Source organism: Rhinoraja longicauda, chromosome 20 (assembly GCF_053455715.1).
Source record: "Rhinoraja longicauda isolate Sanriku21f chromosome 20, sRhiLon1.1, whole genome shotgun sequence".
NCBI classification, from domain to species: Eukaryota; Metazoa; Chordata; class Chondrichthyes; order Rajiformes; family Arhynchobatidae; genus Rhinoraja; species Rhinoraja longicauda.
In genome coordinates this window covers 35,485,928-35,513,810 of record NC_135972.1, presented here as the reverse complement: position 1 = coordinate 35,513,810, position 27,883 = coordinate 35,485,928, and the positions used below count along the sequence as shown (strand labels likewise).

The 27,883-nt window shown below is 44.6% G+C and overlaps 2 protein-coding genes across 2 annotated transcripts; both read left to right on the top strand.

Annotated features, from left to right (window-relative positions):
- Nucleotides 1-2,408: 2,408 nt before the first annotated feature.
- LOC144603463 (interleukin-22-like) lies at nt 2,409-4,233 on the top strand. Its single transcript, XM_078416673.1, has 5 exons — nt 2,409-2,570; nt 2,663-2,728; nt 2,844-2,993; nt 3,423-3,485; nt 4,141-4,233. Exons 1-5 carry the CDS (start codon nt 2,409-2,411, stop codon nt 4,231-4,233), a joined length of 534 nt encoding a protein of 177 aa, XP_078272799.1.
- Nucleotides 4,234-24,841: 20,608 nt separating this feature from the next.
- Nucleotides 24,842-26,181, top strand: LOC144603462 (interleukin-22-like). The gene is made up of 5 exons (XM_078416672.1): nt 24,842-25,003; nt 25,096-25,161; nt 25,278-25,427; nt 25,712-25,774; nt 26,074-26,181. Exons 1-5 carry the CDS (start codon nt 24,842-24,844, stop codon nt 26,179-26,181), a joined length of 549 nt encoding a protein of 182 aa, XP_078272798.1.
- The last annotated feature ends 1,702 nt before the right edge of the window (nt 26,182-27,883 follow it).

Sequence of the window (27,883 nt, the reverse complement as noted above, 5' to 3'; positions counted from 1 at the left end):
GTAACTCAGAGGGTCAGGCAGCATCTTTAGGAGAGATACCAGCATCTGCAGTTATTTTCCTCCTCAAAAATTTAAATAAGTTGTTGAGGAGCAAAGTGATTAATCATGAAATCCATGATGTTTCACAACTCTTAGACTACCTTAGACTCATCACAAATTGCTGGAATATTTACATCATGATAACAAGCACTTTAAACTCACAATTTTACACTCCACCCACTCCTGCTCTCGTCATCATTATCTGGTTTTGGAAAGCTATTGTAAATTCTGACACAAGGAACTGCAAATGCTGGAATCTTCAGCAAAACACAAAATGCTGGGGTAGCTGGTGGCACAGCGGTAGAGTTGCTGCCTTACAGCATCAGAAGCCCAGGTTCAATCCTGACTGTGGGTGCTGTCTGTATGGAGTTTATACATTTTCACCGTGACCATGTGGGTTTTCCCCGGGTGCTCCGCTTTCCTCCCAAACTCCAAAGACGCAAAGGTTTGTAGGTTAGATGTGTAGGAAGGAACTGCAGATGTTGGTTTATACTGAAGATAGACACAGAATGCTGGAGTAACTCAGGGGGTCAGACAGAATCTCTGGAGAAAAGAGCGTGGGAGGAAACCGGAGCGCCCGGAGAATGCCCACGCTGGTGACGGGGAGAATGTACAAACTCTGTACACCCACAGTCAGGATCGATCCCGGGTGTCTGGCGCTGTAAGTGATAAAGGCTAGAGTGAAAAAGTAGACATTCCAATCATTCTGTCCTAGGACCTTCCCACCGCCAGAGTGAGGCCATGGGTCATTCGCAAAGTGGAGGAACATCACCTCATAGAAACATAGAAAATAGGCCTCATTCCACCTTTCAGCACTAGGTCTGTGCCTATGCATGTCAGGAATCTTTTCTGCTTGTTTTATCAATTAGCATCTCCAGTTCCCCTGTGCCCTACCAACCCTAACCCAGGCCATCACACAAACCAACCTCCCTTCTATTGATTCCACTTATACCTCACGCTGCCTCGGCAAGGCCAGCAGCATAAGCAAGGACAAGTCGCACCCTGGCCACTCCCTCTTCTCCCCTCTCCCATCGGGCAAAAGGTATCAAAGTGAGGAAATACACACCACCATATTTAGGGATTGTTTCTGCCCAGCTGTTATCAGGCAACTGAATCATCCTGCCACAACCAGAGAGCAGTACTGGACTATTATCTACCTCTTTAGTGACCCTCGGATTATCCTTGATCAAACTTTGCTGTCTCTACCTTGCACTAAACATTATTCCCTTATCATGTATCTGCACACTGTAAATGGCTCGATTGTAATCATGTATTGTCTTTCTGCTGACTGGTTAGCACGCAACAAAAGCTTTTCACTGTACCTCGGTACACGTGACAATAAACTAAACTGAACTAAACGAATTTAAACACTCAGCTGTGGGGCAGAAGCTCCTTCCCATTTACTCAATGTAGGTCGATCCTCAATTTAATAATTTGAGTAATAAGCCCTTTTTAAGTCCACCCCCATCTCCTGTGTACCAAAGAAAAAAAACATATTACTCAATTTTTCCACCATAGCAGGAGATTTCTCCTGGTAAATCTCCTCTGCATCCCACTCCAGTCCAACTACATCTTCCCTGTGATGTGTTGACCAGCATTTTTCAAGATGTGGCGCAAAATGCTTATCAATAACCCTCCAGCACCGATTAGCTATTATATTATTATATTCTTTATTATATTCTTATTATATATATTAATATATTATATTCTATTCTTATTATATATTATATTATTATGATCTAATATAGGAAACCCTTCCGCGTGAACTTTTAACTACATTATCAACCGATCCTAGCATTTTCAAGGTGATCCACATCTTCTAAATTTTGATAATCCAGGATGATTTTATTTTAAAGTCCACCTGATGGCACCAGTCAACATCGCGCGTTTTTTTAAAACAATAAATGTTCCTGATATTTACCTTTTATGTAAAAATAAACAAGGCTGCGATTTCATAAGAAACCAGGGAAGCTGCCACGATTGACCAATAGTGCAAAATGATCACATACGAACCCCGAATGGTCATATTTCAGATTATAGCGCTGACATGATGACTTTATGACAGCGGCGTGAATTTGCACAATCTGCAGAAAATCCGGCAAATCACCTGCAAGAGAGCGGAAATTTACTGAGTAAATGCCGCACGTCACTATGTCATTCAGCAAAATTTCTGAACTACCTGTGCAGGATATATAAACAATGTTCACCAGCGATCATTCAGAATAGAAGGTAGAGCGGTAAAGTTTGTATCTTCACGCATCTTGCTCACTTTTGGTTGTCAGCCTTATCTCAATCCGGTTGAGGTGCAGGGACGTGAGGCGGTTTTGATTTGCAAGTGTGCCAAGTCTGTCTGATACATTGCTCTCAGAATGCACCCCTTCACCACCGCAGCTGTGTTGGTCCTTGGCTGCTTTGCAGTCCTGGGGAACTGTGCCCCGAGGTTGAATTCACAGAGAACGAATGCGGTTTGTCGAGTTGAAGAACGATTACTGCAACAGATGAGACACAAGGTCCACGTGTTGTCTAGAGATGTGAGTGAATGTTTCTGTCTTTCACTCTGTGTGGAAGTTATTGCTGTTCCGTGCTTTCACAATAACATTAATTCACACCAATCATCCCACAGGCTCAAAGGCACGACGAAGACACGGACACCAGGCTGGTGGGGAAGGACCTATTCCGGGGACTAGAGGTACAATCTCGCATTGGTGCGACGCTCATCAATTTCACCGGGAACAAGTTAAACAATTCACAGCATTAAGTTGTTGTTTGGAGAATATCTGAGAGACCCCTGGTTTATTTTGCAGGAATCTGGCAGCTGCTACGTGCTCAGAGAGGTGATTGACTTCTATCTCATAACAGTTCTGAACTCCGACGAATTGCAGACCAACTATCCGCATCTGGACGAGGTGAAGGGGTTTCTCACCGTCCTGATGAAACGGCACATGTCTGATTGCGTAAGTGTTTCCTGTTGTGATCGAACCAATTCGGGAAAACATAGACACAAAATGCTGGGGTAAACTCAGCGGGACAGGCAGCATCTCTGGAGAGAAGGAATGGGTGACGTTTCGGGTGGAGACCCTTCTGCAGATTATATTCTGTACAACGTGTGGTGTCCTCCAGCCGACCCGTCGCCCATTCTTTCGCTCCGTGACTTGCGTAGGTTTCCTCCGAGATCTTCGGTTTCTTCCCACACTCAAAAGACGCACAGGTTTGTAGGTTAATTGGCTTGTTATAAATGTGAACTGTCGCTAGCGTGTGGAGGATAGTGTTATTGCGCTGCCTGGCCCGCTGAGTTACTGCAGCATCTTGTGTCTATCTTCGGTGTAAACCACCATCTGCAGTCCCTTCCTACACATTGAACTAACTGATTGTGTTCTTTTCAGGATACAGAAGAGAAAGCGAAAGCCAACGAAAACATTGACCGGCTGAAGCAGAAAGTGGAGCAGGTAATTTACAAATAAGTTGTGCACATCATGTTCTCTATCGTGTTAAAGGCGTAAAACGCTTTGATAGTCAGGGGTCAGCAGTACACTTGTGAATATGGCGCATCAAAGCCTCAATGCTCTGAACATTCACAAGTTCACGTTATAGGAGTAGAATTAGGCCATTCGGCCCATTGAGTCTACTCCGCCATTCAATCCTGGCTGATCTCTGCCTGCTAATCCCATTTTCCTGCCTTCTCCCCATAACCCTTGACACCCGTTCTAATCAAGAATTTGCCGTAAAAATATGCACTGACTTGGCCTCCACGACCCTCTGCGGCAATGAGTTCCACAGATTAACTACCCTCTGACTAAATAAATTCCTCCTCTCCTCCTTTCTAAAAGCGCGCCCTATAATTCTGAGGCTCTGGCCTCTGGTCCTGGACTCTCCCACCAGTGGAAACATCCTTTCCACATCCACTCTATCAACGCCTTTCATTATTCTTGTAAGTTTGTGATAAGATTGAATTAAGACCAAGAGTCAGGAAAAGAACGGATCCCAGCTGAGTTCAGCAGCACGACTTTCAGTCACTGCCCTTCTGACTCCAGCAGTTTCTTGGTTTTCTTGCACTAAGTGAATGTGACTGATGTTCTTGTTATTTGTGCTCATCTGCTGCAGCTGGGCGAGGCGAGGAAGGCCAAGGTCGTGGGGGAACTTTTCATCCTTCTTCAGGAGATAGGGAGCCGCTGCTCAACCGCGGGAAGGGGATGAAGAAATAGCTCAAGACACAAGGACACTGTAATAGTTTCTCAAAAACACGTTTTGTTAACTTAACAAATGACATATATTTATTTCTGATGTATTTATTGTGTATAACGTTATACACATCATTGTAATTATTTACAGTAAGTTATGTGTAGCAATCCACATTGCTGGTGGACACTTGGAACGTTCTATATTTAATCTTGTTATTTAGAAAATTGAAGATTATCTTTTATAAAATAAATACATATTTGAAATTAAACAGACCACGTGTTATCCGTTCATTATTTTTGTGAATGAAGATTCTGAAGAAGGGTCTCGATTCGAAACGTCACCCATTCCTTCTCTCCAGAGATGCTGCCTGACCTGCTGAGTTACTCCAGCATGTTGTGTCTATCTACGGTGTCATCCAGCATCTGGAGTTCTTTCCTACACAGTTTTCCGTACAACCCTTTCTGTAGTGTCGCTGGGAAACATTTAAGTGCCGTGTAACACACTAGACTCGCCTTTAAATCTGAATGGCGCGGTGACTTAGATAACCTAAATGTGAAAGAAAAGTTATCTGCCTTGAGTTTAACAGTGGCTGGTAACATGTGACCAAAACCCACCCCAAACAACACGGTTCAGTGGGAGCAGATTAACAAAGAGTTGGGATTTTAACTTTCCGTTAAAGTTACCCGAGAAAATCAAGCATAAAGGCGAATGATTTGATTATTTTTTCTAATTTTGTGTCTGTCCAAACGTCTTCGTTTTGGAGGGATCTGCCAAGGATTACCTTTCCGCGGATAGAATTAGCAAACAGCCGGTCGGAACAACGGACACACACTGTTTTATCACAGAAATAACTAAAACCCGTATTCTGTCAAATAAAAGACTTAAAAGCCGAGTTACTGCTTCGAAACAGGACCGTCGGTTTGGGATCAAAACGCCAGAATATCGGAACATCTAGCGAGGATAGAGAGTTCCTCTCAAAAATCACAAACAGGAGAAACATTCCTCCAGTCGCATAAATAAACCCAACGCCTGGAAATGACAGGGTCGCCGAAGACATAAAGTCAGGCTCGCTTGGCGGTCCGGGGGAAGAGGGAAGATGCTGAGGAGAAAGTTGTTGCGATTATGTAATGGAGTCCGGTGCATAAAACATAGACAGAGAACAGTACAGCACAGGAACAGGCACTTCGGCCCACAATGTCCATGCTGAACATGATGCCACATTATATTAATCTCCCCTGTCAGTACGTGATCCACATTCTTTCATTTCCTGCATTTGAGACATTTAAAATGACATTATCCGACTGGTGTAATGTCACCATGACCAGGGTGACATTAGAGATCTAAAATGTTTCGCCGTTCTCCAAAGGAGGAAAACTGTTTGCCACAGGTAGTAGAATCTGGATGGGAGTTGATGGGAATTTGGAGAGATTAAAAAGGGGCTAGTATAAACGGGTGTTTGATGGCATTTGATGGCACGTGGAGCGGATGGGCTGAAGGGCCATCTCAGTCGCAGTCTACACATCCCCAACCAACCGTAACTTTGAGGGTATGAGACGTGAATTGGCCAAGATAGACTGGCAATTAATTCTTAAAGGGTTGACGGTGGACATGCAATGGAAGGCATTTAAAGACCACATGGATGAACTACAACAATTGTCCATCCCAGTTTGGCAAAAGAATAAATCAGGGAAGGTAGTGTATCCGTGGCTAACAAGGGAAATTAGGGATAGTATCAAAACAAAAGATGAAGCATACAAATTGGCAAGAAAAAGCAGCCTACCAGAGGACTGGGAGAAATTCAGAGTCCAGCAGAGGAGGACAAAGGGCTTAATTAGGAAAGGGAAGATAGATTATGAAAGAAAACTGTCAGGGAACATAAAAACTGACTGCAAAGGCTTTTATAGATATGTGAAGAAAAAAAGATTAGTTAAAACAAATGTAGGTCCCTTGCAGTCAAAAACAGGTGAATTGATCATGGGGAACAAGGACATGGCAGACCAATTGAATAACTACTTTGGTTCAGTCTTCAATAAGGAAGACATAAATAATCTGCGGAAATAGCAGGGGACCGGGGGTCAAATGAGATGGAGGAACTGAGTGAAATCCAGGTTAGTTGGGAAGTGGTGTTAGGTAAATTGAATGGATTAAAGGCCGATAAATCCCCAGGGCCAGATAGGCTGCATCCCAGAGTGCTTAAGGAGGTAGCCCCAGAAATAGTGGATGCATTAGTGATAATTTTTCAAAACTCTTTAGATTCTGGAGTAGTTCCTGAGGATTGGAGGGTAGCTAATGGAACCCCACTTTTCAAAAAGGGAGGGAGAGAGAAAACGGGGAATTACAGACCAGTTAGTCTAACATCGGTAGTGGGGAAAATGCTAGAGTCAGTTACTAAAGATGGGATAGCAGCACATTTGGAAAGTGGTGAAATCATTGGACAAAGTCAGCATGGATTTATGAAAGGCAAATCATGCCTGACGAATCTTATAGAATTTTTCGAGGATGTAACTAGTAGAGTGGATAAGGGAGAACCAGTCGATGTGTTATATCTGGACTTCCAGAAGGCTTTCGACAAGGTCCCACATAAGAGATTAGTATGCAAACTTAAAGCACACGGTATTGTAGGTTCAGTATTGATGTGGATAGAGAACTGGCTGGCAGACAGGAAGCAAAGAGTAGGAATAAACGGGTCCTTTTCAGAATGGCAGGCAGTGACTAGTGGGGTACCGCAAGGCTCAGTGCTGGGACCCCAGCTATTTACAATATATATTAGTGATTTGGACGAGGGAATTGAATGCAACATCTCCAGGTTTACGGATGACATGAAGCTGGGGGGCAGTGTTAGCTGTGAGGAGGATGCTAGGAGGCTGCAAGGTGACTTGGATAGGTTAGGTGAGTGGGCAAATGCATGGCAGTGCAGTATAATGTGGATAAATGTGAGGTTATCCACTTTGGTGGCAAGAACAGGAAAGCAGACTATTATCTGACTGGTGGCCGATTAGGAGAAGGGGAGATGCAACGAGACCTGGGTGTCGTGGTACACTAGTCATTGAAAGTAGGCATGCAGGTGCAGCAGGCAGTGAAGAAAGTGAATGGTATGTTAGCATTCATAGCAAAAGGATTTGAGTATAGGAGCAGGGAGGTTCTACTGCAGTTGTACAGGGCATTGGTGAGACCACACCTGGAGTATTGGGTACAGTTTTGGTCTCCTAATCTGAGGAAAGACATTCTTGCCATAGAGGGAGTACAGAGAAGGTTCACCAGATTGATTCCTGGGATGGCAGGACTTTCATATGAAGAAAGACTGGATAGACTCGGCTTGTACTCGCTGGAATTTAGAAGATTGAGGGGGGATCTTACAGAAACTTACAAAATTCTTAAGTGGTTGGACAGGCTAGCTGCAGGAAGATTGTTCCCGATGTTGGGGAAGTCCAGAACAAGGGGTCACAGTTTAAGGATAAGGGGGAAGTCTTTTAGGACCGAGATGAGAAAGGTTTTTTTCACACAGAGAGTGGTGAATCTGTGGAATTCTCTGCCACAGAAGGTAGTTGAGGCCAGTTCATTGGCTATATTTAAGAGGGAGTTAGATGTGGCCCTTGTGGCTAAAGGGATCAGGGGGTATGGAGAGAAGGCAGGTACAGGATACTGAGTTGGATGATCAGCCATGATCATATTGAATGGCGGTGCAGGCTCGAAGGGCCGAATGGCCTACTCCTGCACCTACTTTCTATGTTTCTATGTTTCTATAACCCTACCTGAGCAACAAACTGCTATTGACGTTGGTTTGGTTGCACTACATACTTTGGCTTACACTATTATGGCCATTTTACCTAACAGATTATTGTATTATTTATTATTGCATATGTATTTGCTGTTAGTATTAATGGTCCTGCTAATGTGCAGCGAGCAAGAATCTCACTGTTTCATTCCTGGTGCAAATGACAGTTAATGACTCTCCTGACTCATACTCCTGACACAAGCTGCAGTATTTTGCTGCCCACCCATCTTTATAAACTTTTCCACCACATAGTTCAATGGTAATATTCAGTTTAAACTTATAGTCACCTACCAGTGTAGAAATGAGAATGAAATTGGGTCATGTACCAAATAAACTTTCCTATTCTGGGGATTAAATATATGAAATACAAGAGTTGTAAACGCTGTGATATAATGAACTTTGTGCTTTTTGTTGGTTTATGGAAGCTAATGAAAATTAGCCCATATTCTAGAAGGCCATATATTACAGCTAATCTAACATAAACAGAATCTTCTGCTTAAATCTTCCTGTATTTCAGAAGGATGAGCTGTGATTAATGAGTCTTTATAACTGTTGGTCTTCACCATCTGTTTTATTCAGTTTCTCTTGATCTCCACTATATCGCAACCATAAACATTGTTTTCCCCACCTTTTCCCTTCACTGCTGTATGCTATTATCTTATGTTTCCTGGTTCAGCTTCAGGTTAATCAACCTGAAATGTTAGCTGTGCTTTCCTCTTTGCAGATGTGGCACAACTTTGACTCCATCCAAGGACCCCAACAATCTTTCCAGGTGAGGCAGAGGTTCACTTGCACTTCCTCCAACCTCATCTACTGTATCCGCTGTTCCAGGTGTCAACTTCTGTACATCGGCGAGACCAAGCGCAGGATCGGCGATCATTTCGCTGAACACCTTCGCTCAGTCTGCCTTAACCTACCTGATCTCCTGGTTGCTCAGCACTCCAACTCCCCTTCCCATTCCCAATCTGACCTTTCTGTCCTGGGCCTTCTCCATTGTCAGAGTAAGGCCCAGCACAAATTGGAGGAACAGCACCTCATATTTCGCTTGGGTAGCTTACACCCCAGCGGTACGCTCTACTGAAGTTAATGACTTCTCTAACTTCAAATAGCCCTTGCTTTCCATTTCTCTCCATCCCCATCCCCCTTCCCAGTTCTCCCACTAGTCTGACTGTCTCTGACTACATTCTATCTTTGTCTCACCCACTCCCCTGACATCAGTCTGAAGAAGGGTCTCGACCCAAAACGTTGCCCATTCCTTCTCTCCAGAGATGCTGCATGACCCGCTGAGTTACTCCAGTATTTTGTGTCTACTTTCTGTGAGGGATGTTTGCTTTACATTCGAGCTCCACCTTGGTCAAGGCTAACACCACAGCTGTACAGGAAAAAGGCTGCTGGTACAACTCTGGATTTACCACAGTTTGTACAGTTGCCAAATGATACACAACGTACTGACCACGATACTGGGTGGATGGGTCCACAGGGCAAAACATATCTCCAGCAAAGGTATCAAGCTTATTTGATCATTTATTGGTGTATACCAAAATAAAAGCTTCCTCTCCCAAATTATTTGCCACACGATTGCTCTTTAAACAGTGAATTAAAAAAAAAGAATTTGAACTCATTCTAATATGTTCCAAGATGCATGTGTTTTTTAAGTCTGCAGAAAGTTTATTTATCTCCTGGATATGAAAATCCAATTGTAAAATACAACAACAGTATTGTTTCAATCTGACAAAGCTCCTGGGTGTGCAGATCTCTGGAGATCCCCTGTGTCCAGGACATCAAAACAATCACAAAGAAAGCTCAACGATGCCTCTCCTTCCTTAGAAGCTTGAGGAGATTCACCCAGTTGCCAAATACCCTGTGAATCTTCGACAATTATACCGTTGTGAGCATACTGACTGGTTGTATTTGGTAACTCGAACGGCTAAGATCAAAGGAGGCTGAAGTAAGTGTTCGGCATTGCTCAGTCCTTCACAGTTATTGCCGTCCCCACCATCAAAAAGTTCCAATGTGGCACTGTGCCTCATCAAAGATCCATACCACCCTGGTTTTGCTCTCATCTTGCTGGTACCAGAAGAAAGAAGGTACAGGAGCCTGAGAATCATACCCTCCAGGTTCAAGTACAGATTCTTCCCATTTATCATTGGAATCTTGAAGCACACTACACATCGCTAACCACACCCCTACCGCAGCATCAATGTACTATGGACTTTGTTTTGGTTGCACTACGTTCTTTTATGGCCTTTTGATCTAATAGTACCTAATTTGCCTTGGTGCTTTGCTCATGTTGTTACTTGTGAGCAAAGCACCAAGGCAAATTCCTTGTATGTGTACATACTTGGCTAATAAAATTTATTCAATTCAATTAAATAGTTTATTGTATTATTTGGGTGGCACGGTTGCGCAGCGGTAGAGTTGCTGCCTTGTGTAGAGTTGCAAAGACCCGGGTTCGATCCTGACTACGGGTGCTGTCTGTACGGAGTATGTATGTTCTCCCCGTGACCGGCATGGGCTTTCTCCCAGATCTTCGGTTTCCTCCCATATTTAAAAGACGTACAGGTTTGTAGGTTAATTGGCTTGCTATAAATGTAATCTGTCCCTAGTGTGTGTAGGATAGTGTTAGTGTGCGGGGATCGCTGATCAGTGCAGACTCGGTTTGGCCGAAGGGCCTGTTTCCGTGCTGTATCTCTAAACTAAAAAACTAAACTATTTATGATTGTATATTTATTTGTTGTTAGTATTAATGGGCCTGCTAATCTGCAGCAAGTAAGAATCTCATTGTTCCGTTCCTGGTACATTTGACAGTTAAACACTCATGACTCTCCTGACTCTTGACTCAGTAGCAGGAAGCTGCAGAATGAAGTCACCTCAATGTTTATGTTGCTAGAGCTCATCATGTGCTGGGTTTTCTCATGAGTATGAAAATATTGACAAACATATGGAGTTTCCCAATCCCAAAATATGACCATAACTCAGTTTGTAATGTGTCAGAAACTTCTGGTCGGTCACGTTTATTCCAGAGAAGTAATGGGTAGATTTTTTCAAGGAAGTAAATTGTACCTCAAACGAGTTTGAGTGATCTGGATCTGACACTTGTGTCACATGTTTGAAAGGTAGAGACAAATGAAAGTAAAAATATCCTAGTTTTGTGACATCATTGGGATGTGGTTAGACTGCCAGTTCTGCTTTGTGAAGCGTACAGCACAACTCAAACTGTACTTGAAGCATTCAGGAAATAGTTGGTATTACAAAGGCAGGCACTCACTGCTTTAAACTATCAGTGCATGAAAACTCTAATCAGGTGCAAAACCACATTTGAAACCACTCACGTTGATAACTGGATGAGCTGAGAACATTTTGCATCATATTTAAATTTGAGCAAATCAAATCCCGCTGCTCGAGCCTAATGTTTATGGATATCTGCATTAAAGTTTCAGTTATGGTGTAAATGCCACCTAAATCCTGAAAGGGGACCCAACATGGTATTTGAGCAAATGGTGGGGAACATTATAATTCAGGGTTTTGACTTAGTATAATTCATTGAGATGTCATCCAGAGATTATGCTGAGATAACAGAAACGTTGCTATAATATTATAAATAATGCTTTCACACTGGAATTACCTCTCAGAATCGCATCCATTCTGCAGAATTTAAAAGCATCTGGAAGTAACCTTGAGCATGTTTCACCTGGATAAGGTCTTGGTATTACAAAGAGTTATGTCTGATGGGTTTGTGATATTCTCTCATTGTGTCACAGGGAGACAGGAGGTAGTGGACGAGCTGGCGTGTGGATGGCATTACGGGTGTTATATGCACTGGGGTTCCTCATGTGATATTTGAAGATATTCAGTGCCAACCCCTATTGCCATTTTCATTATCCAAGGGCCAGGCAGTCCCACAAGGCAGTGATGATGTCACGTGAAAACAAGGAACAGCAGGTGCTAGTTTATACCAAAGATAGACACAATGTGTGGGAGGAACTCGGTGGGTCAGGCAGCATCTCTGGAGAATTCGGATGGATGATGTTTCGGATCAGGACCCTTCTTCAGACAGAGTAGGGAGTGGGGGAAGGTAGGTTGGTGAAGAGCTGCAGGAGTGAAAAGAACAAGACCAATCAGGGTGGTCATGGTGGCGCAGCGGTAGAGTTGTTGCCTTACAGCGATTGTAGAGCCGGAGACCCGGGTACGATCCTGACTACGGGTGCTGTCTGTACGGAGTTTGTACGTTCTCCCCGTGATCTGAGTGGGTTTTCTCCGAGATCTTCGGTTTCCTCCCACACTATAGTAGGATAGTGTTTTTATCCGCGGGGATCGCTGGTCGACGCGGACTCGTTGTGCCGAAGGGCTTGTTTCTGAGCTGTATCTCTAAACTAAACTAAAAAAATCAGGGCCAGTCACAAATGACCTCAGGCTGCGTGGTGCTTGGTGGGCCCATTGTTGACTCAGGAAGGTGTGATCTCAAGAGAGAAACATTATGGAGCTGGTAAAATGACTAGGGTGGAGGAAGGGGGCAAGGGGGAAGGTGGGAGGGGAGGGGAGTGTAATTAGAAGTTACTTAAAATTAGAGAATTCAATGTTCATACCGCTGGGTTGTAAGCTACACAAGTGAAATATATGGTGCCGTTCTTCCAATGTGCGTGTGGCCTAACTCTGGCAATGGAAGAGGCCTAAGACTGAAAGATCAGTATGGGAATGGGAAGGGGAGTTGAAATGGTTGACAACTGGGAGATCGTGTAGGCCCAGGTGGGCCGAACGTAAGTGCTCAGCGAAACTATCGCTGAGTCTACGTTTGGTCTTGCTGATGTACAGGATTCCACATCAGGATGCAGTAGATGAGGTGAGAGAAGGTACATGTGTCTAACCTGAAAGGACTGTCGGGATCCCTGGATGTTATGTTTATTCCAAGATCATCCTTGAATTGTTTCTTTTGATTGCTCCAGAGATCAGATTAGGGTATTGGTTCTGGGGAAAACAAATGTTCTGACCCACCAGTGGAGCGGGCTGATTGTAGCACCTCATTGAAATGACTTTGGTCTGATTTGGTCAACTTGCCAATGGAAGCTTTAGGAGATGCAGTGTTTGAGGTGTTTCCTATAAGTAGTCCATGCCTCTAAAGGGGGACTAAGGATGGGGATCATTGCCACCCTCTAGATCATGAATTTTGTTTGAGGTCTTGATTTTCAAGCACCTTTTCCGCAGACAAAGAAAGGCTATGCCGGTGTACGTGAGGTAGTGGTGAATGTTATTGCAGGTGACTGCTTGTGCTGGGAGGTGACCTCTGAGGTATGAAAACCATTCCATGATGTTCAGGGTCCCTGTGAGGAACTTTACTGTTGGTTGGTAGTTTGTCCAGTGGGGTTAGGATTAGAGACTGCCTTTGCCTTATAGATGTTTAGTGCAATTACAGAATACAGAGAATACAGAGCTTTATTTGTCATTCGGTACCGAGGTACCGAACGAGATTACATTTCCAGCAGTCACACAACAAAAAAGAACACACGACACATAACCCCAACACAAACATCTGTCACATCTCCGTCCCAGATGTGTAATAATGAAGCAGACACAATCCGTGGTGATTACATTGCTTCGTTTGACTGTTTATTGTTTCTAGGCCTTGCAGCCTTTAGCACACACAGCAAGCACACTCTCCTGCTCTCCGGTCACCTGATACACACATCACCATATTTGCATATCATCATCATGATTCGTCATCATGACATCCCTCCTTTACCAGAATTAAACTTTAAATTACTGTGTTCTTTTCCCCCAATTAAACAATTCTTTACTTACTATGTTAATTTTCCTTAATACAAATATACAAATAATATACAAATAATAACTTGTAAGTTTCCTTTGCCTCTAAACAAATATCATATAATTACTAAACAAAACTATAACTATAGTCTATAACACAAAATCGTCGTATCTTTTGGGAACTCTCCTTTCACGTTGTGGTCTACCAGCTGGCACAAGAACATCAAAGTCTGTTGAATCTGCTAAGGTGTTGTCATCCAGATACTGTCTCTGCTCAACACCTGCATCGCAGTCTGCTGCCTCTGGAACTCTGGTCACCACCTCAGGAATGTCTTCTGGTCCCTCTGAATCGGTAACTCTCGGTGGACTTTGGCCCTCGATTCGACTGTCTCTCGACATGTACTTTTTTACATTCGATATATTCCTCTTGTACATAACCCCTTCTGGAGACTTGACTGTCACCCTGCTACCGCTCCTCGATACAACATTGTATGGCTCACAATGGTAAGGAGTGTCCATCTTACCACCATCATCTCGCCTCACAAGTACGTCATCACCAGGCATTATTTCTGAGTGCCTGGCTCCTCGTTTCAAGTCGGCATACCATTTCGCCGCACCTTTCTTTTCGGCATCACGGTCTCTCAGCTCCTGGTCTTCCGTGATCTCTCGTACTTCTGACATTTTAGTGCGAATTTTCCTTCCAAACAAGGCTTCTGCCGGGCTTTTCCCTGTTGTTGAGTGAGTGATCGCCCGATATACAGCTACGTATGCTAGCAGCGCCTCCTTCCAATTTTTCCCTTCGGCATGGGCGATTCGTATCCTCTTGTCTATGGACTGATTTTGTCTCTCGACTTCTCCATTAGCCTGTGGCCATTTAGGAGTCACTCTATGATGATGAATACCGGTGGTTCTCATGTACTCAGCAAACGTCTCTGACACAAACTGTGGTCCATTGTCGGAGTACAATGTAACAGGCAACCCATGTCTGGCGAAAATCTCTGCCAATGCCTGTACAGTCTTTTCTGCCGTAGTTGACTGCATCACCGCATATTCATAGTATCTGCTGTAGTAGTCTACCACTACCATAATTGATTCACCTGTTGGAAGTGGTCCTAGAAAGTCAACAGCTACGTCGACCCATGGTCCTGTTGGCAATTTCGTACTTCTAATTGGTTCTGATGGGTTGCTCCTGCTTGTGATTTGGCATCCGTGGCAGGTCCTGACAACTTTTTCGGCATCTCTGTCATAACCTGGCCACCACACTTTGCTCCGCAAATTTTGTTTGGTACCAACGATGCCTAAATGTCCCTCATGAGCTAATGACATGATCCTTGCTCGTAATGCCTGCGGGATCACCAATCTGTTACCTCTAAGCACACACTGACCAATCACACAAAATTCATCTTTTATGGGAACATATGCTTTGTAAGGGCATTGGTCCCATTGCCCACTATAAATACTCTTTCTGATATCATTAAGTTCAGGATCATGTTCTGATTCCCTTTCGACTTCCCTTGTTGCCACGGCTCTTGGCGTTGACTGAATTGCAACAAAGCGCACAAAGTTTTCTGCTTCCATCCCTAAAGTGGATGTTACTCCTAGCAGTCTCGACAGCGGGTCCGCAATATTTGCTTTTCCAGCAATGTGGACTACTTTGTACTTGTACTGTTGGAGTCTCAGCACCCAGCGTTCTATTCTGGCACAGGGCTTGGACCTTGTTGAATAGATCACTTCCGGCGGCTTGTGATCAGTAACAAGTTCAAATTCAATACCGTACAAGTAAGCATGGAACCTTTCACAGGCCCACACTAGTCCCAGTGCTTCTTTCTCTGTTTGAGAATACCTTCTTTCCACGCTGGTTAAAGATCGACTGGCATATGCTATGATTCTGGGTCCATCAGCATGTGCCTGTACCAGCACTGCCCCCAAACCAACTGGACTAGCATCTGCTATGACTTTTGTTGGTGCAGCTAGATCATAATATCCAAGGGTTTCTGCACTCATTAGACACTGTTTCAAGGTATTGAATGCCTGTCTCTGTTCATTTCCAAAATGGAACGGTATGTCTTTCCTGGTCAACTTTCTCAGCGGATCTGCCAGTGTAGCAAAATTTGGGATAAACTTTGCACAGTAATTGACCAGTCCTAGAAAGCTCCTCATCTCGGTTGCATTCTGAGGTTCACGTGCATCTGCAACATCTTTCACTTTAGCCTTTGCCGGGTTCAGCCCTTCACTTGTGAGTCTGTGTCCCATGAAATCCATCTCAGAGACACCAAACTTGCACTTGTCCTCATTCACAGTGAGACCCGCTTTTTGAAGTCTAGTCAACACTAGCTTCAATCTCCTGTCATGCTCTTCACGAATTGATGCATGGACGATGATGTCATCTGATATGTTTGCTGCTCCAGGTACCCCTTGAATCACTCTGTGGATTTCATACTGATAGATCTCAGGGGCAGCATTGATTCCAAACATCAATCTTTTGTACCGGTACAATCCGCAGTGAGTGACAAATGTTGTCACCTCTCTTGACTCTGGATGTAATTCCAATTGATGATATCCCCACTTGAGATCAATTTTGGAGAACACTTTACTAGTTGATAACTCTTGTAGGACTTCCTCGATCGTCGGAATTGGGTGTCTTTCTCTGATTATTGCTTCATTGGCTCTCCTCTTGTCCACGCACAGTCTGATATCATTATTGGGTTTCGGCACTATCACTACTGGACTCACCCATGGTGTTGAATGTTCAACTGGCTCGATAATGTCCTGATCAATCAACTCCTTGATTTTAGCTTCTACTTTTCCACGAAGTCCAAATGGCGTTCCCCGCACTGGTTGTGCTATTGGCTTAACAGTTCCATCAACAGCTAATTTCACTTGCCGGCCTTTCAATTTTCCAACTCCTTGGAATACTGAGTGAAATTCCTGCTTCATGTCCTCATATGACTGCACTGAATTGACATGCACTCCGATGTGAAGCACTCCCAGCTCTCCAGCTGTATTTCTGCTGAGCAGGGGTTCTCCTTTCTCCTCTATCACCACGAATTCTGCAACAGATTTTCTATCTCCGACTTCTACGTCAGCCGTGAAACATCCAATGGTCTGCAACGGTTCAGTTGCGGTGTATGGATATAACTTCCTACTACACCTCCTTGACATGCACTTGATTTTCTGCTGTTTCAAGCATTCCCACAGTGATCTGTCAATTACGTTGCAGTCACTACCAGAATCTACAATCACTGGCACTGTAATACCTCCGATGGTCACTGCAACTTTTTCCAGATGGCTATCATTCAATGCAAACTGATAATCCCTTTTAATAGCATGCTCACCATCCTCATCACTTCCGAACTCATCTTCTACGTGACGGACGTGACTCTTCTTTTTCTGCCACGGTCTGTCTAATTTGTCACTGGACTTCACTTTCTCCCTTGCCTTGGAAGATTCACTTTTGTAATCCCTTGTATTGTCCCTGGCCTTACTTTTGCATTTCTTTGCAAAATGATCTTTGCCTCCACATTTCCTACACGTTCTACCTTTTGCTGGACAACATGCATCTTTCCCTACGTGACTCATGTTGCCACACCTGTAACATTCAATCTCACGTTCAGGCTTACTTCTTTGTCTCCCGTGGGACAACCAATTAACTAGCCCAATCTTGGAATCTTTTAATTTCATGCTGTGAAACTGTCCCTCAACAGCTTCCAGTGCTGCCGCAATCGACAAAGCATCATTTAAGTTTAACTCACCGCCTTTTTCTAGCAGCCTTCTCCTGAGCTTGTCTGACCTGCAATGCTGGACAACCTGATCCAATATCTGGTTTTCCACATCAGCAGCCACATATTTGCATCCTACAGACACCTGTCTGAGTTTCGTCACAAATTGAGCAACAGTTTCGCCTTCTTCCTGGGTTGTTTTGCGGAATAAATGGCGCTGAAATGTAGCATTCGGTACCACCACATAATGACTGTTCAATGCATCAACGGCTTTCTTATAGTCATCCTTCATACCGGTGTCAGTGAGTGTTTTAAACATCTCTCGAACTGCAGGCCCCGCAGTGAAGAGAAGCAACGCTCTCCGCTGTGCCTTCTGCGCCAGCGTACTCTCATCAAGAAAGAGCCCGTGACTGTCGGCGTAGGCCTCGAATTCCTCCAGCCAAGCTTTCCATTTCAAGCTGACAGTACTCGCATCACCTGTCGGATCAAAGTGTGGAAATCCGCGAAGTGCTAAGAAATCAGCTCCAGCAACAGCCATAACAACCTTTTTCTAACCTTTTTTTTTCCAGCAGGTAGTCTCGGATTCAGAATCCAAAATATCCAGAATATCCAGAATATCCAAAATATCCTCGTCGCCAATGTCACATCTCCGCCTCAGATGTGTAGTAATGAAACAGACACAATCCGTGGTGATTACATTGCTTCGTTTGACTGTTTATTGTTTCTAGGCCTTGCAGCCTTTAGCAAGCACACTCTCCTGCTCTCCGGTCACCTGATACACACATCACGATATTTGCATATCATCATCATGATTCGTCATCATGACAACATCCATCACAGTGACTCCAAACACCCCCTCACTGTGATGGAGGCAACAAAACTTCCGCTCTCTTCCCCACGCCAACGGACAGACAGCTCGTCCCCGACCGACCCGCACAGTCCCCGCGGCCGAGCCGCACCGGGCGCTGAAACATCCCGCGGCCGAGCCGGGCGATGGAAGGCCCCGTGGCCGTACCGTGCGCAGCTAAGTCCCGCGGCCAAGCCGCGCCGGGCGATGGAAGGCCCCGTGGCCGAGCCGAGCCGCGCCCCGCGAGGAAGAGACCTAAAAAAGAAAGGTTTCCCCCCCCCACCCCCCACCCCCACCCACCACCGCCCCCCCGCCCCCACCCATACCCCCCCCACACCACCCACCCACCACCACCCCCCACCACCCCCCCCCCACCACCACCCCCCACCCCCCCACCCACCCACACCCCCCACCCACCACCACCCCCCCCACCCCCACCCCATACGGCCCCATATCCTCTTGAGGTGCAGACTTATGTCTGCATCACTTGACACTTGTACTTTGACTTGCCAAAAGTGGAAATGTGAAAATATCCCCTGGTTTGAGCTGAGAGGCATTTCCTTAACAGTTTAGACCTACAGTAATTAACTGCATAATGCATTCTCAACTGCAGTGATATGAAAGTGCAGACCTGATGTGCCAACGTTCGTGGTTTTAGCTGTTAAAATCTAAGCAGAGAGCCCCAATTCTAGGAAAGTGTTAACTGCACGATGAGTAATTCTTACGTCGCTATTTGCAAATCACAGAAGAATTCACCACATTTCCAGGCTTAGTGGTGAGCTTCTATCTCCAAAGTTCATAGTTAAAGTAATAACTATGTTCTATATACATCAGCAGTTAGGTATGGCTTGTACCTACAGCAAAGTCAAGTCAAGTCAAGTCAAGTCAATTTTATTTGTATAGCACATTTAAAAACAACCCACGTTGACAAAAGTGCTGCACATCTGATTAGGTACTAAGGGGAAAAAAAAGAAACATACAGTGGCAGGCAGCCAAACACAACGGCGCGGCCATCTTGAACAAAATGTTTAACTAAAGCAGAATGGTGTCCCGCGGCCGCGCCGCACTGGGCGATGGAAGGCCCCGCGGCCGAGCCATGCCGGGCGATGGAAGGCCCCGCGGCCAAGCCGCGCCGGGCGATGGAAGGCCCCGCGGCCGCACCAAAGTGCGGTTGATCGGTGGAAAACAGAGTCAATTTCACAAAAAAACAGTAAATGACACAACAAAACTTGCAAGGAGCCCGAAATATTGTTCATATTTGTTTATCATCAATTTTTTGAGTAAGTGACAAAGCCTTGGGGGGAAAAGGAGACAAAAGGATGTCAGATAAGGAGAAAAGAGAGGTGGAGTGAAATGTAAAAATTGGAGGGTGGGATACGGGAGGGTTTATGGATGTTGGTAATTGCACAATGAGTTCATTATGTCCAGCAGGTAAAGTACCACAATAAAGCCCACGCTGAAACCTGGAGATGTAAAGCAAAGTCTCTGTTGCTTAACGTGGGTGGATAACCTTTTAGCACTTGAAGGTGTAGAAATCAATGACAACGTGCACAATGTTGCATTGTGTGACATTCAAGTGTGGTTTCAGTATGCATACATTTACTGGACTATCTTCAAAGCATGTTCAGAAAAAGTAACATGGCTGCTTGATTGCCCAACATCACAGTTAGATGAAGAGAAATTCCTCACTTTCTGAAAATTACTTCCATCTGCACCAATGTTAGGAGTAATAATAGGCATTTACTCAGCTTGTTCTTTTCAGCATTACTGCTATCTTACAGTAACTCAGCATTGCGTCTATTCACTGTGGGGCTGATCATTACTGAACATTTGAAAATTGTGTGGAAGTGTATCTCTATCAGACCTCCTAGTTTCCAACCTGGTTCTTGCAATCTGATAATGGTTGCGTGTACAATCTGACTAGGCCCTCACTCTGTCAGCATGTTCAGAGCAGATCCTTTGCTTTATGGTGTTGGCTAAATTCTCTTCACAATTCATCAACTTAGACTTGCACTTTCACATATTACGTAAATTATCGCTCAATTTATGCTACATGACACTAAATGTATTTATTTTTTGGTGAAATGTTGCTGAATTCTGCATTCAACATGGAGGACCCTGTCTTCGGGCCGTGCCATAACAAAATGCAACATACTTTTGTTTTCAATCCCACTGCATTCTCCTCCATATCTCAGGCTTTGTTCCATACGACAAGTGGTGCAAAAACACTGCTCTTATGAACAGGTACAGCACTCATGTGGCTGCTGTGCTTCCAAAGAAAACCTGTGAAGATGATTTTAGTTTAGTGAATCTTCAAGGTTCTTCCATTTCAGTCCTTGTGTGCTAACATATTTTACCTTTGGAAAGAACAAAGAGAAAACAGTTGAGTACATGTTGCATTGAACTGATACCTGTTGTACCTAAAGGTGCCTTTACCACCTTAGACAGCTGAGGAAATTCAGAGTGTCTCTGAGGATCCTTCATTGCTTCTACTCTGGGGCTGTAGAGAGCATCCTGTCCGGCAACATCACAGTCTGGTTTGGGAACAGCTCTGCCCAGGACAGGATGGCCCTGCAGAGAGTAGTGCGTTTAGCAGAACGCACCATGGGAACTACACTCGTCCCCCTGCAGGGCCTATACATCAGGAGGTGTAAATCCAGAGCAAGCAAGATTATGAGGGACCTCTGCCACCCCAGTAATGGACTGTGACGGTCAGGCAGATGCTACGGTCAGGCAAACGCCTCCGCTGTCACGCTGTGAAAACGGAGAGGATGAGACGGAGTTTCTTCCCACAGGCCATCAGGACTGTCAACTTTTATACCTCCAGGGACTAAATTTTGTCTTCTCTGTATTAACTTTATTAACTTTATTTATATGCTGTAACTGTAATTATTTTTTGTGCACAATCCGCAGGCATTGCCACTTTCATTTCACTGCACATCGTGTATGTGTATGTGATAAATAAACTTGACTTGACTATAACTCTCATCCATTCAGTCCCACAAGTTTGCTTCACTATTCAATTAATTAACAGTTAATCTTTTCCCTCAGTCCCACTTTCCTGGGCAACCCCATAAAAAATCATTATATTCACTATACATGGTAAGGCCCTTGAAGTACATCACCCAGTGATTGAGTCTGGCCAATGTTCTCGTAAATCTTCTCTGTGGTCTTTAAGGCTTCAGGGTGACCAAAACCGAACACAATATACCAAGTTTGGTGTGACCAATGTTTGGTATAACTATAACATAATGTCCTAACTTCTCCACAATCCCTTTTTCTGATGAAGACCAACATGCAGAAGTTTTCTTTACCACCCCATCTACCTCCGATATCAATTTCAGGGAACTCTGTACACGATCCTTCTGCTCCACAACACTCATAAGGGCAATATCATTCACTTTGAAGGTCTGGTCCTGCTTTGATATTCCAAAGAGTTTTTTTTGTGGAAGTGTAGAAGGTATGTTTCACTAATTAATTAATTTTACTGAATAGTTAAAGAGAAACTATTTGATCTCATTGGAAATCCAGAAAAAAATGTTCAGTTTCCATGGACTCAGCTAAATGGCTTCAGGAAAAGTGGCTGATTTTTGTGTGGGCTATGAAGCCATTTTCAGAGATTGAAATGAGAGATAGACAAAAGGAAGTCTTTATTCACAAATATATTCGGAAGTGATAAATGCAACTGTGGGGTGGAAGCCAATTGTATACAGTATTTCGCAATCTACCAGCCAGTAAGGAAGAGGATGATTTTGCCGGTGGGCAGTCTTAGCAGGTGGTGGCACAGGTTGTGTGGGACCGGCTCCCGGGAAGGATTTCGGAGCCTGGGTCCGACAAGTACTTCCGGCTGAGGGGGGGTTTGCTCAGCCGCAAGAACGTTGAGCTTCCCCGACACCTGGTGGGGCGGGACAAGGGCCTTCTGCTCTCACGACCAAGTTCCAGACTCTCAGCAGGTCCCGGTAGAAGCCGGGCACTCTCTGCAGGACACTCCATCTGCTCTTTCTCCACCCATTTCTGAAGCTGATCTAAATCCCACTGTAGATATTGACAGCTTTCCTCACTGACCTCATCTCCACCAATTTTGATGTCTTCTGCATATTTACTCAACAATCCATCTACATTTACATCCAAGTAATTTCATGTATATCCCAAGCAACAGAGGGCTCAGAACAGATCCCTGCAGGCCACACTGGTCCAGGCAGAATAATATCTTTGTAGGGGGGAGTGAGTTGCTCCAGCCCTTCTGAAGTCGACAATCATCTCCGTCGTCTTGTCGACATTCAGAGAGAGGTTGTTGTCTCGGCACCAGAGCTCAAGCTGCCTCACCTCGTCCCTGTAGGCGGATTCATCGCAGTTGGTGATGAGCCCCACGACTGTGGTGTCATCCGCGTGTTTGATGATGTGGTTGGCCTGGTGTATGGCGGCACAGTCGTGGCTCAGCTGTGTAAACAGAAATGGGCTCAGCACACAGCCCTGGGGGGCTCCAGTGTTCACAGTGGCGCTGAGAGATGACCGAGTGTGGACTCTGACCATCCGTGTCCTGTTACTTAGAAAGTCCAAAATCCAATTGCACATTGAGGTGCTCCGACCGGGAGAGCTCATCTTACTTAACAGGGTCTGGGGGATGATGGTGTTAAACGCTGAGCTAAAGTCGATGAACAGCAGACGTGCATAGGTATTTTTATTTTCTAGGTGAGACAGGCCTAGATGGGTGGCAGAAGCCATTGCATCCTCAGTGGGGCTGTTCTGCCTGTGTGCATATTGGTGGGGGTCCAGTGTGTTTGGGATGGAGGCGTTAATGTATGCCTTGACCAGCTGCTTGAAACACTTCATAACGACCAAAGTCAGTGTCACGGGGGCAGTGGTCATTGAGGCATGGTGAAGCTGACCTTAAAGGACACCCACATGTCAGATGCCCATTGGCCCAATAACAACTGCTTCCAATTTACTCTCCCTAAAGCTCCAACCGAACAATGCAGTAAACATGCAGAAACAAGGAACTGCAGATGCTGGTTTATCTGGGAAAGACACAACATGCTGGAGTAACTCAACGGGCCAGGCAGAATCCCTGGAGAACATGGATATGTGAAGTTTCGGGTCTTGACCCTTATTAGTTTTAGAGATACAGCGCGGAAACAGGCCCTTCGGCCCACCCAGTCAGCACTGACCAGCGATCCTCGCACACCAACACTACCCACACGAGGGACAATTTACCTTACAATTTTACCAAGCCAACTAGCTTACAAACTGTATGTCTTTGGAGTGTGGGAGGGAGACGGACACCCACGCAGGTCACGGGGAGAACGTACAAACTCCGTACAGACAACACCCGGAGTCAGGATCGAACCCGGGTCTCTGGCATTGTAAGGCACCAAGTCTACCGCTGCGGTCTGAAGCAAATCAATTACCTTGCCCCAATTTGGTACTTTCCCACAATGTCCAGACTTATCCTTGCTCCAAACTATACTGATATTATACTACATTATATTGTATTATTTTTTTTATGTTGTTTCTTATGGATTTTTACAGAGCACTATTTTTACATATCCGTTATGGCGCTACAAGTCCTTTTCGGGACATGTGCCAATAAAAAATGTTGACTCTTTCCACCAGGATTTTCAAGCTGTGGCATCGGTCTACAGTGTCGGAAAGAACTGCAGATGCTGGTTTAAATAGAATATAGACACAAACCGCTGGAGTAACTCAGCGGGGCGGGCAGTATCTCATGGACACAATATATTCTAAATTCAGAAGGATGGTCGAGGATAATTCTTTTTTTAATTTCCACCTGGGGGCTCCACACACTGACGATCAGTCGACAATCTTATCGAACAGTCCAATCGCGATAATAAATGAACATGATAATCCTTTGAGTAAAATCAAACTGGTGTGGTTTCATTAAAAAAAACCTAGAAGCTGGTCTGAAGAAGGGTCCCGACCCGAAGCGTCACCTATCCATGTTCCCCAGAGATGCTGCCTGACCCGCTGAGTTACTCCAGCACTATCTGAAGCGTCACCTATCCATGTTCTCCAGAGATGCTGCCTAACCCGCCGGCTCACTCCAGCACTTTTTGTCTTTTTGGTTGTCACCTGCTGTTCCTGTCTCTATGGGCGTTATTTAGCATCGTTGAACAATAAAATAATTGCAGACGATACCTACATTTTCATATTTCACGTTATAGCGCTGACTTCACGTTGTAGCGATGACTTTACTAGAAAAGCATGAATCTGCACAATCGGCTGAAAATACTGCAAATTACCTGCAAGAGAGCGGAACTTGAGCCAGCAAATGTCACACGTCATCGGGTCATTCAGGGAAATTTCTGAACTACCTGTGCAGGATATATAAACAATGTTCACCAGCGATCATTCAGAATAGAAGGTAGAGCGGTAAAGTTTGTATCTTCACGCATCTTGCTCACTTTTGGTTGTCAGCCTTATCTCAATCCAGTTGAGGTGCAGGGACGTGAGGCGGTTTTGATTTGCAAGTGTGCCAAGTCTGTCTGATACATTGCTCTCAGAATGCACCCCTTCACCACCGCAGCTGTGTTGGTCCTTGGCTGCTTTGCAGTCCTGGGGAACTGTGCCCCGAGGTTGAATTCAAAGACAACGAATGCGGTTTGTCGAGTTGAAGAACGATTACTGCGACAGATGAGACACAAGGTCCACGTGTTGTCTAGAGATGTGAGTGAATGTTTCTGTCTTTCACTCTGTGTGGAAGTTATTGCTGTTCCGTGCTTTCAGAATAACATTAATTCACACCAATCATCCCACAGGCTCAAAGGCACGACGAAGACACGGACACCAGGCTGGTGGGGAAGGACCTATTCCGGGGACTAGAGGTACAATCTCGCATTAGTGCGACGATCATCAATTTCACCGGGCACAAGTTAAACAATTCACAGCATTAAGTTGTTGTTTGGAGAATATCTGAGAGACCCCTGGTTTATTTTTGCAGGAATCTGGCAGCTGCTACGTGCTCAGAGAGGTGATTGACTTCTATCTTATAACAGTTCTGAACTCCGACGAATTGCAGACCAACTATCCGCATCTGGACGAGGTGAAGGAGTTTCTCACCGTCCTGATGAAACGGCACATGTCTGATTGCGTAAGTGTTTCCTGTTGTGATCGAACCAATTCGGGAGAAGATAGACACAAAATGCTGGGGTAAACTCAGCGGGACAGGCATCATCTCTGGAGAGAAGGAATGGGTCACGTTTCTAGTCCAGACTCTCCTGCATCAGTCTGATGAAGGGTCTCGACCCGAAACGTCACCCCTTCCTTCTCCCCAGAGATGCTGCCTGTCCCGCTGAATTACTCCAGCATTTTGTGTCTATCTTCGGCATCTGCAGTTCCTTCCTACACATTGAACTGGTTGTGTGTTCGTTTCAGGATACAGAAGAGAAAACGAAAGCCAACGAAAACATTGACCGACTGAAGCAGAAAGTGGAGCAGGTAATTTACAACAAAAAAATACACATGTGTATCAGATTAAAGGCGAAAAACAGTCATGTCGATGCTTTGATAGTCAGGGGTCACCTGTGCACACGTGAATATGGTGCATCAAAGCCCCCGACACTTCACGTTGTGATGAGACCAAGAGTCAGGAAAAGAACCGACCCCAGCTGAGTTCAGCAGCACGACTTTCAGTGACTGCCCTTCTGACTCGATGCTCCGCGCACAGCAGTTTCTTGGTTTTCTTGCACTAAGTGAATGTGACTGATGTTCTTGTTATTTGTGCTCATCTGCTGCAGCTGGGCGAGGCGAGGAAGGCCAAGGTCGTGGGGGAACTTTTCATCCTTCTTCAGGAGATAGGGAGCCGCTGCTCAACCGCGGGAAGGGAACCTGGAATCGGTGGATGAAGACATAGCTCAAAACACAAGGACACTGTAATAGTTTCTCAAGAACACGTTTTGTTAACTTAACAAATGACATATATTTATTTCTGATGTATTTATTGTGTGTTACGTTATACACATCATTGTAATTACTTACAGTAAGTTATGTGTAGCAATCCACATTGTAGTGCTGGTGGACACTTGTAACGTTCTATATTTAATCTTGTTATTTAGAAAGGCGAAGATCACGTTTTATAAAATAAATACATATTTGAAATTAAACAGCCCACATGTTATTCGTCCATATTTCGGGAGTTGCGTGGTGGAAGAGTTTTCAGTACAACCCATTCTGTAAGGGCAAAGGAGCCACGAAGTGTTCTGGGGTTTTATTGTAAGGTCTGCACTCTCCTGATGTGGTCAACAGCCAATTATATCGCGGTGTCACTGGGAAACACTGAGGTGCCGCGCAACACACAAGACTCTCTTTTATATCTAAGTAGACACGAAATGCTCAGCGGGACTGGCAGCATCTCTGGAAAGAAGGATTGGGCGACGTTTGGGGTCGACACCCTTCTTCAGACTGATTTATAACTCACTGGCATGGAGGCGAAGATAAACTAAATGTTAATCAAGTTCTCGGTTTCGTTTTTAATAGTTTTAATAGTGGCAGGTAACGTGGGAACATACCCACTGACCAACATAAGTGGGAACAGCTGAATTAACTGTTGGGGCTTTAACTCCGTTAGTTATATTTCCGCCAGAAATATAATTAAGGACAGCACACACCCAGGATATGATTGATCCCTGGGATGGCGGGACTTACATATGAAGAAAGACTGGATAGACTGGGCTTGTACTCGCTGGAATTTAGAAGACTGAGGGGGGATCTTATAGAAACATATAAAATTCTTAAGGGGTTGGAGAGGCTAGATGCGGGAAGATTGTTCCCGATGTTGGGGGAGTCCAGAACCAGGGGTCACAGCTTAAGGATAAGGGGGAAGTCTTTTAGGACCGAGATGAGAAAACATTTCTTCACACAGAGAGTGGTGAGTCTGTGGAATTCTCTGCCACAGAAGGTAGCTGAGGCCAGTTCATTGGCTATATTTAAGAGGGAGTTAGATGTGGCCCTTTTTGCTAAAGGGATCAGGGGGTATGGAGAGAAGGCAGGTACAGGATACTGAGCTGGATGATCAGCCATGATCATATTGAATGGCGGTGCAGGCTCGAAGGGCCGAATGGCCTACTCCTGCACCTATTTTCTCTGTTTCTATGTTTCTATGAACTGTTTGCTCTCCTGCCCTCTGGGAGGCGCTACAGGAGCCTAAGGGCCAGAACAAACCCACTTAAAACACAGTTTCTTTCCCTGGGCCATAAGAACTGTGAATGGAAACACTTGCCTTGATGTGACTCTCACTTTCGTCGCACTTTTAAAATATTTTCAGCATTTTAGGTGTAATACTCATTTATTATTGATTAGGTTTTTTTTATTGTTTTTTTATTGATATTGGTATTTGTTGTGTTGGTTCCTATGTTTGTGCGATTGTCTTTGGAAGATTTGCACTGTCGCACTGTTTCAGATGTAGCACTTCTAATTTCGTTGTACTGTTCGTACAATGACAATAAAGGCATATTATTATTATTATTATTATTATTACCCGAGAAAGACATGGATAAAGGTGAATTACCTGATCTAATTGGGTCTTTTTCCTAACCTTGTGTGTTATCT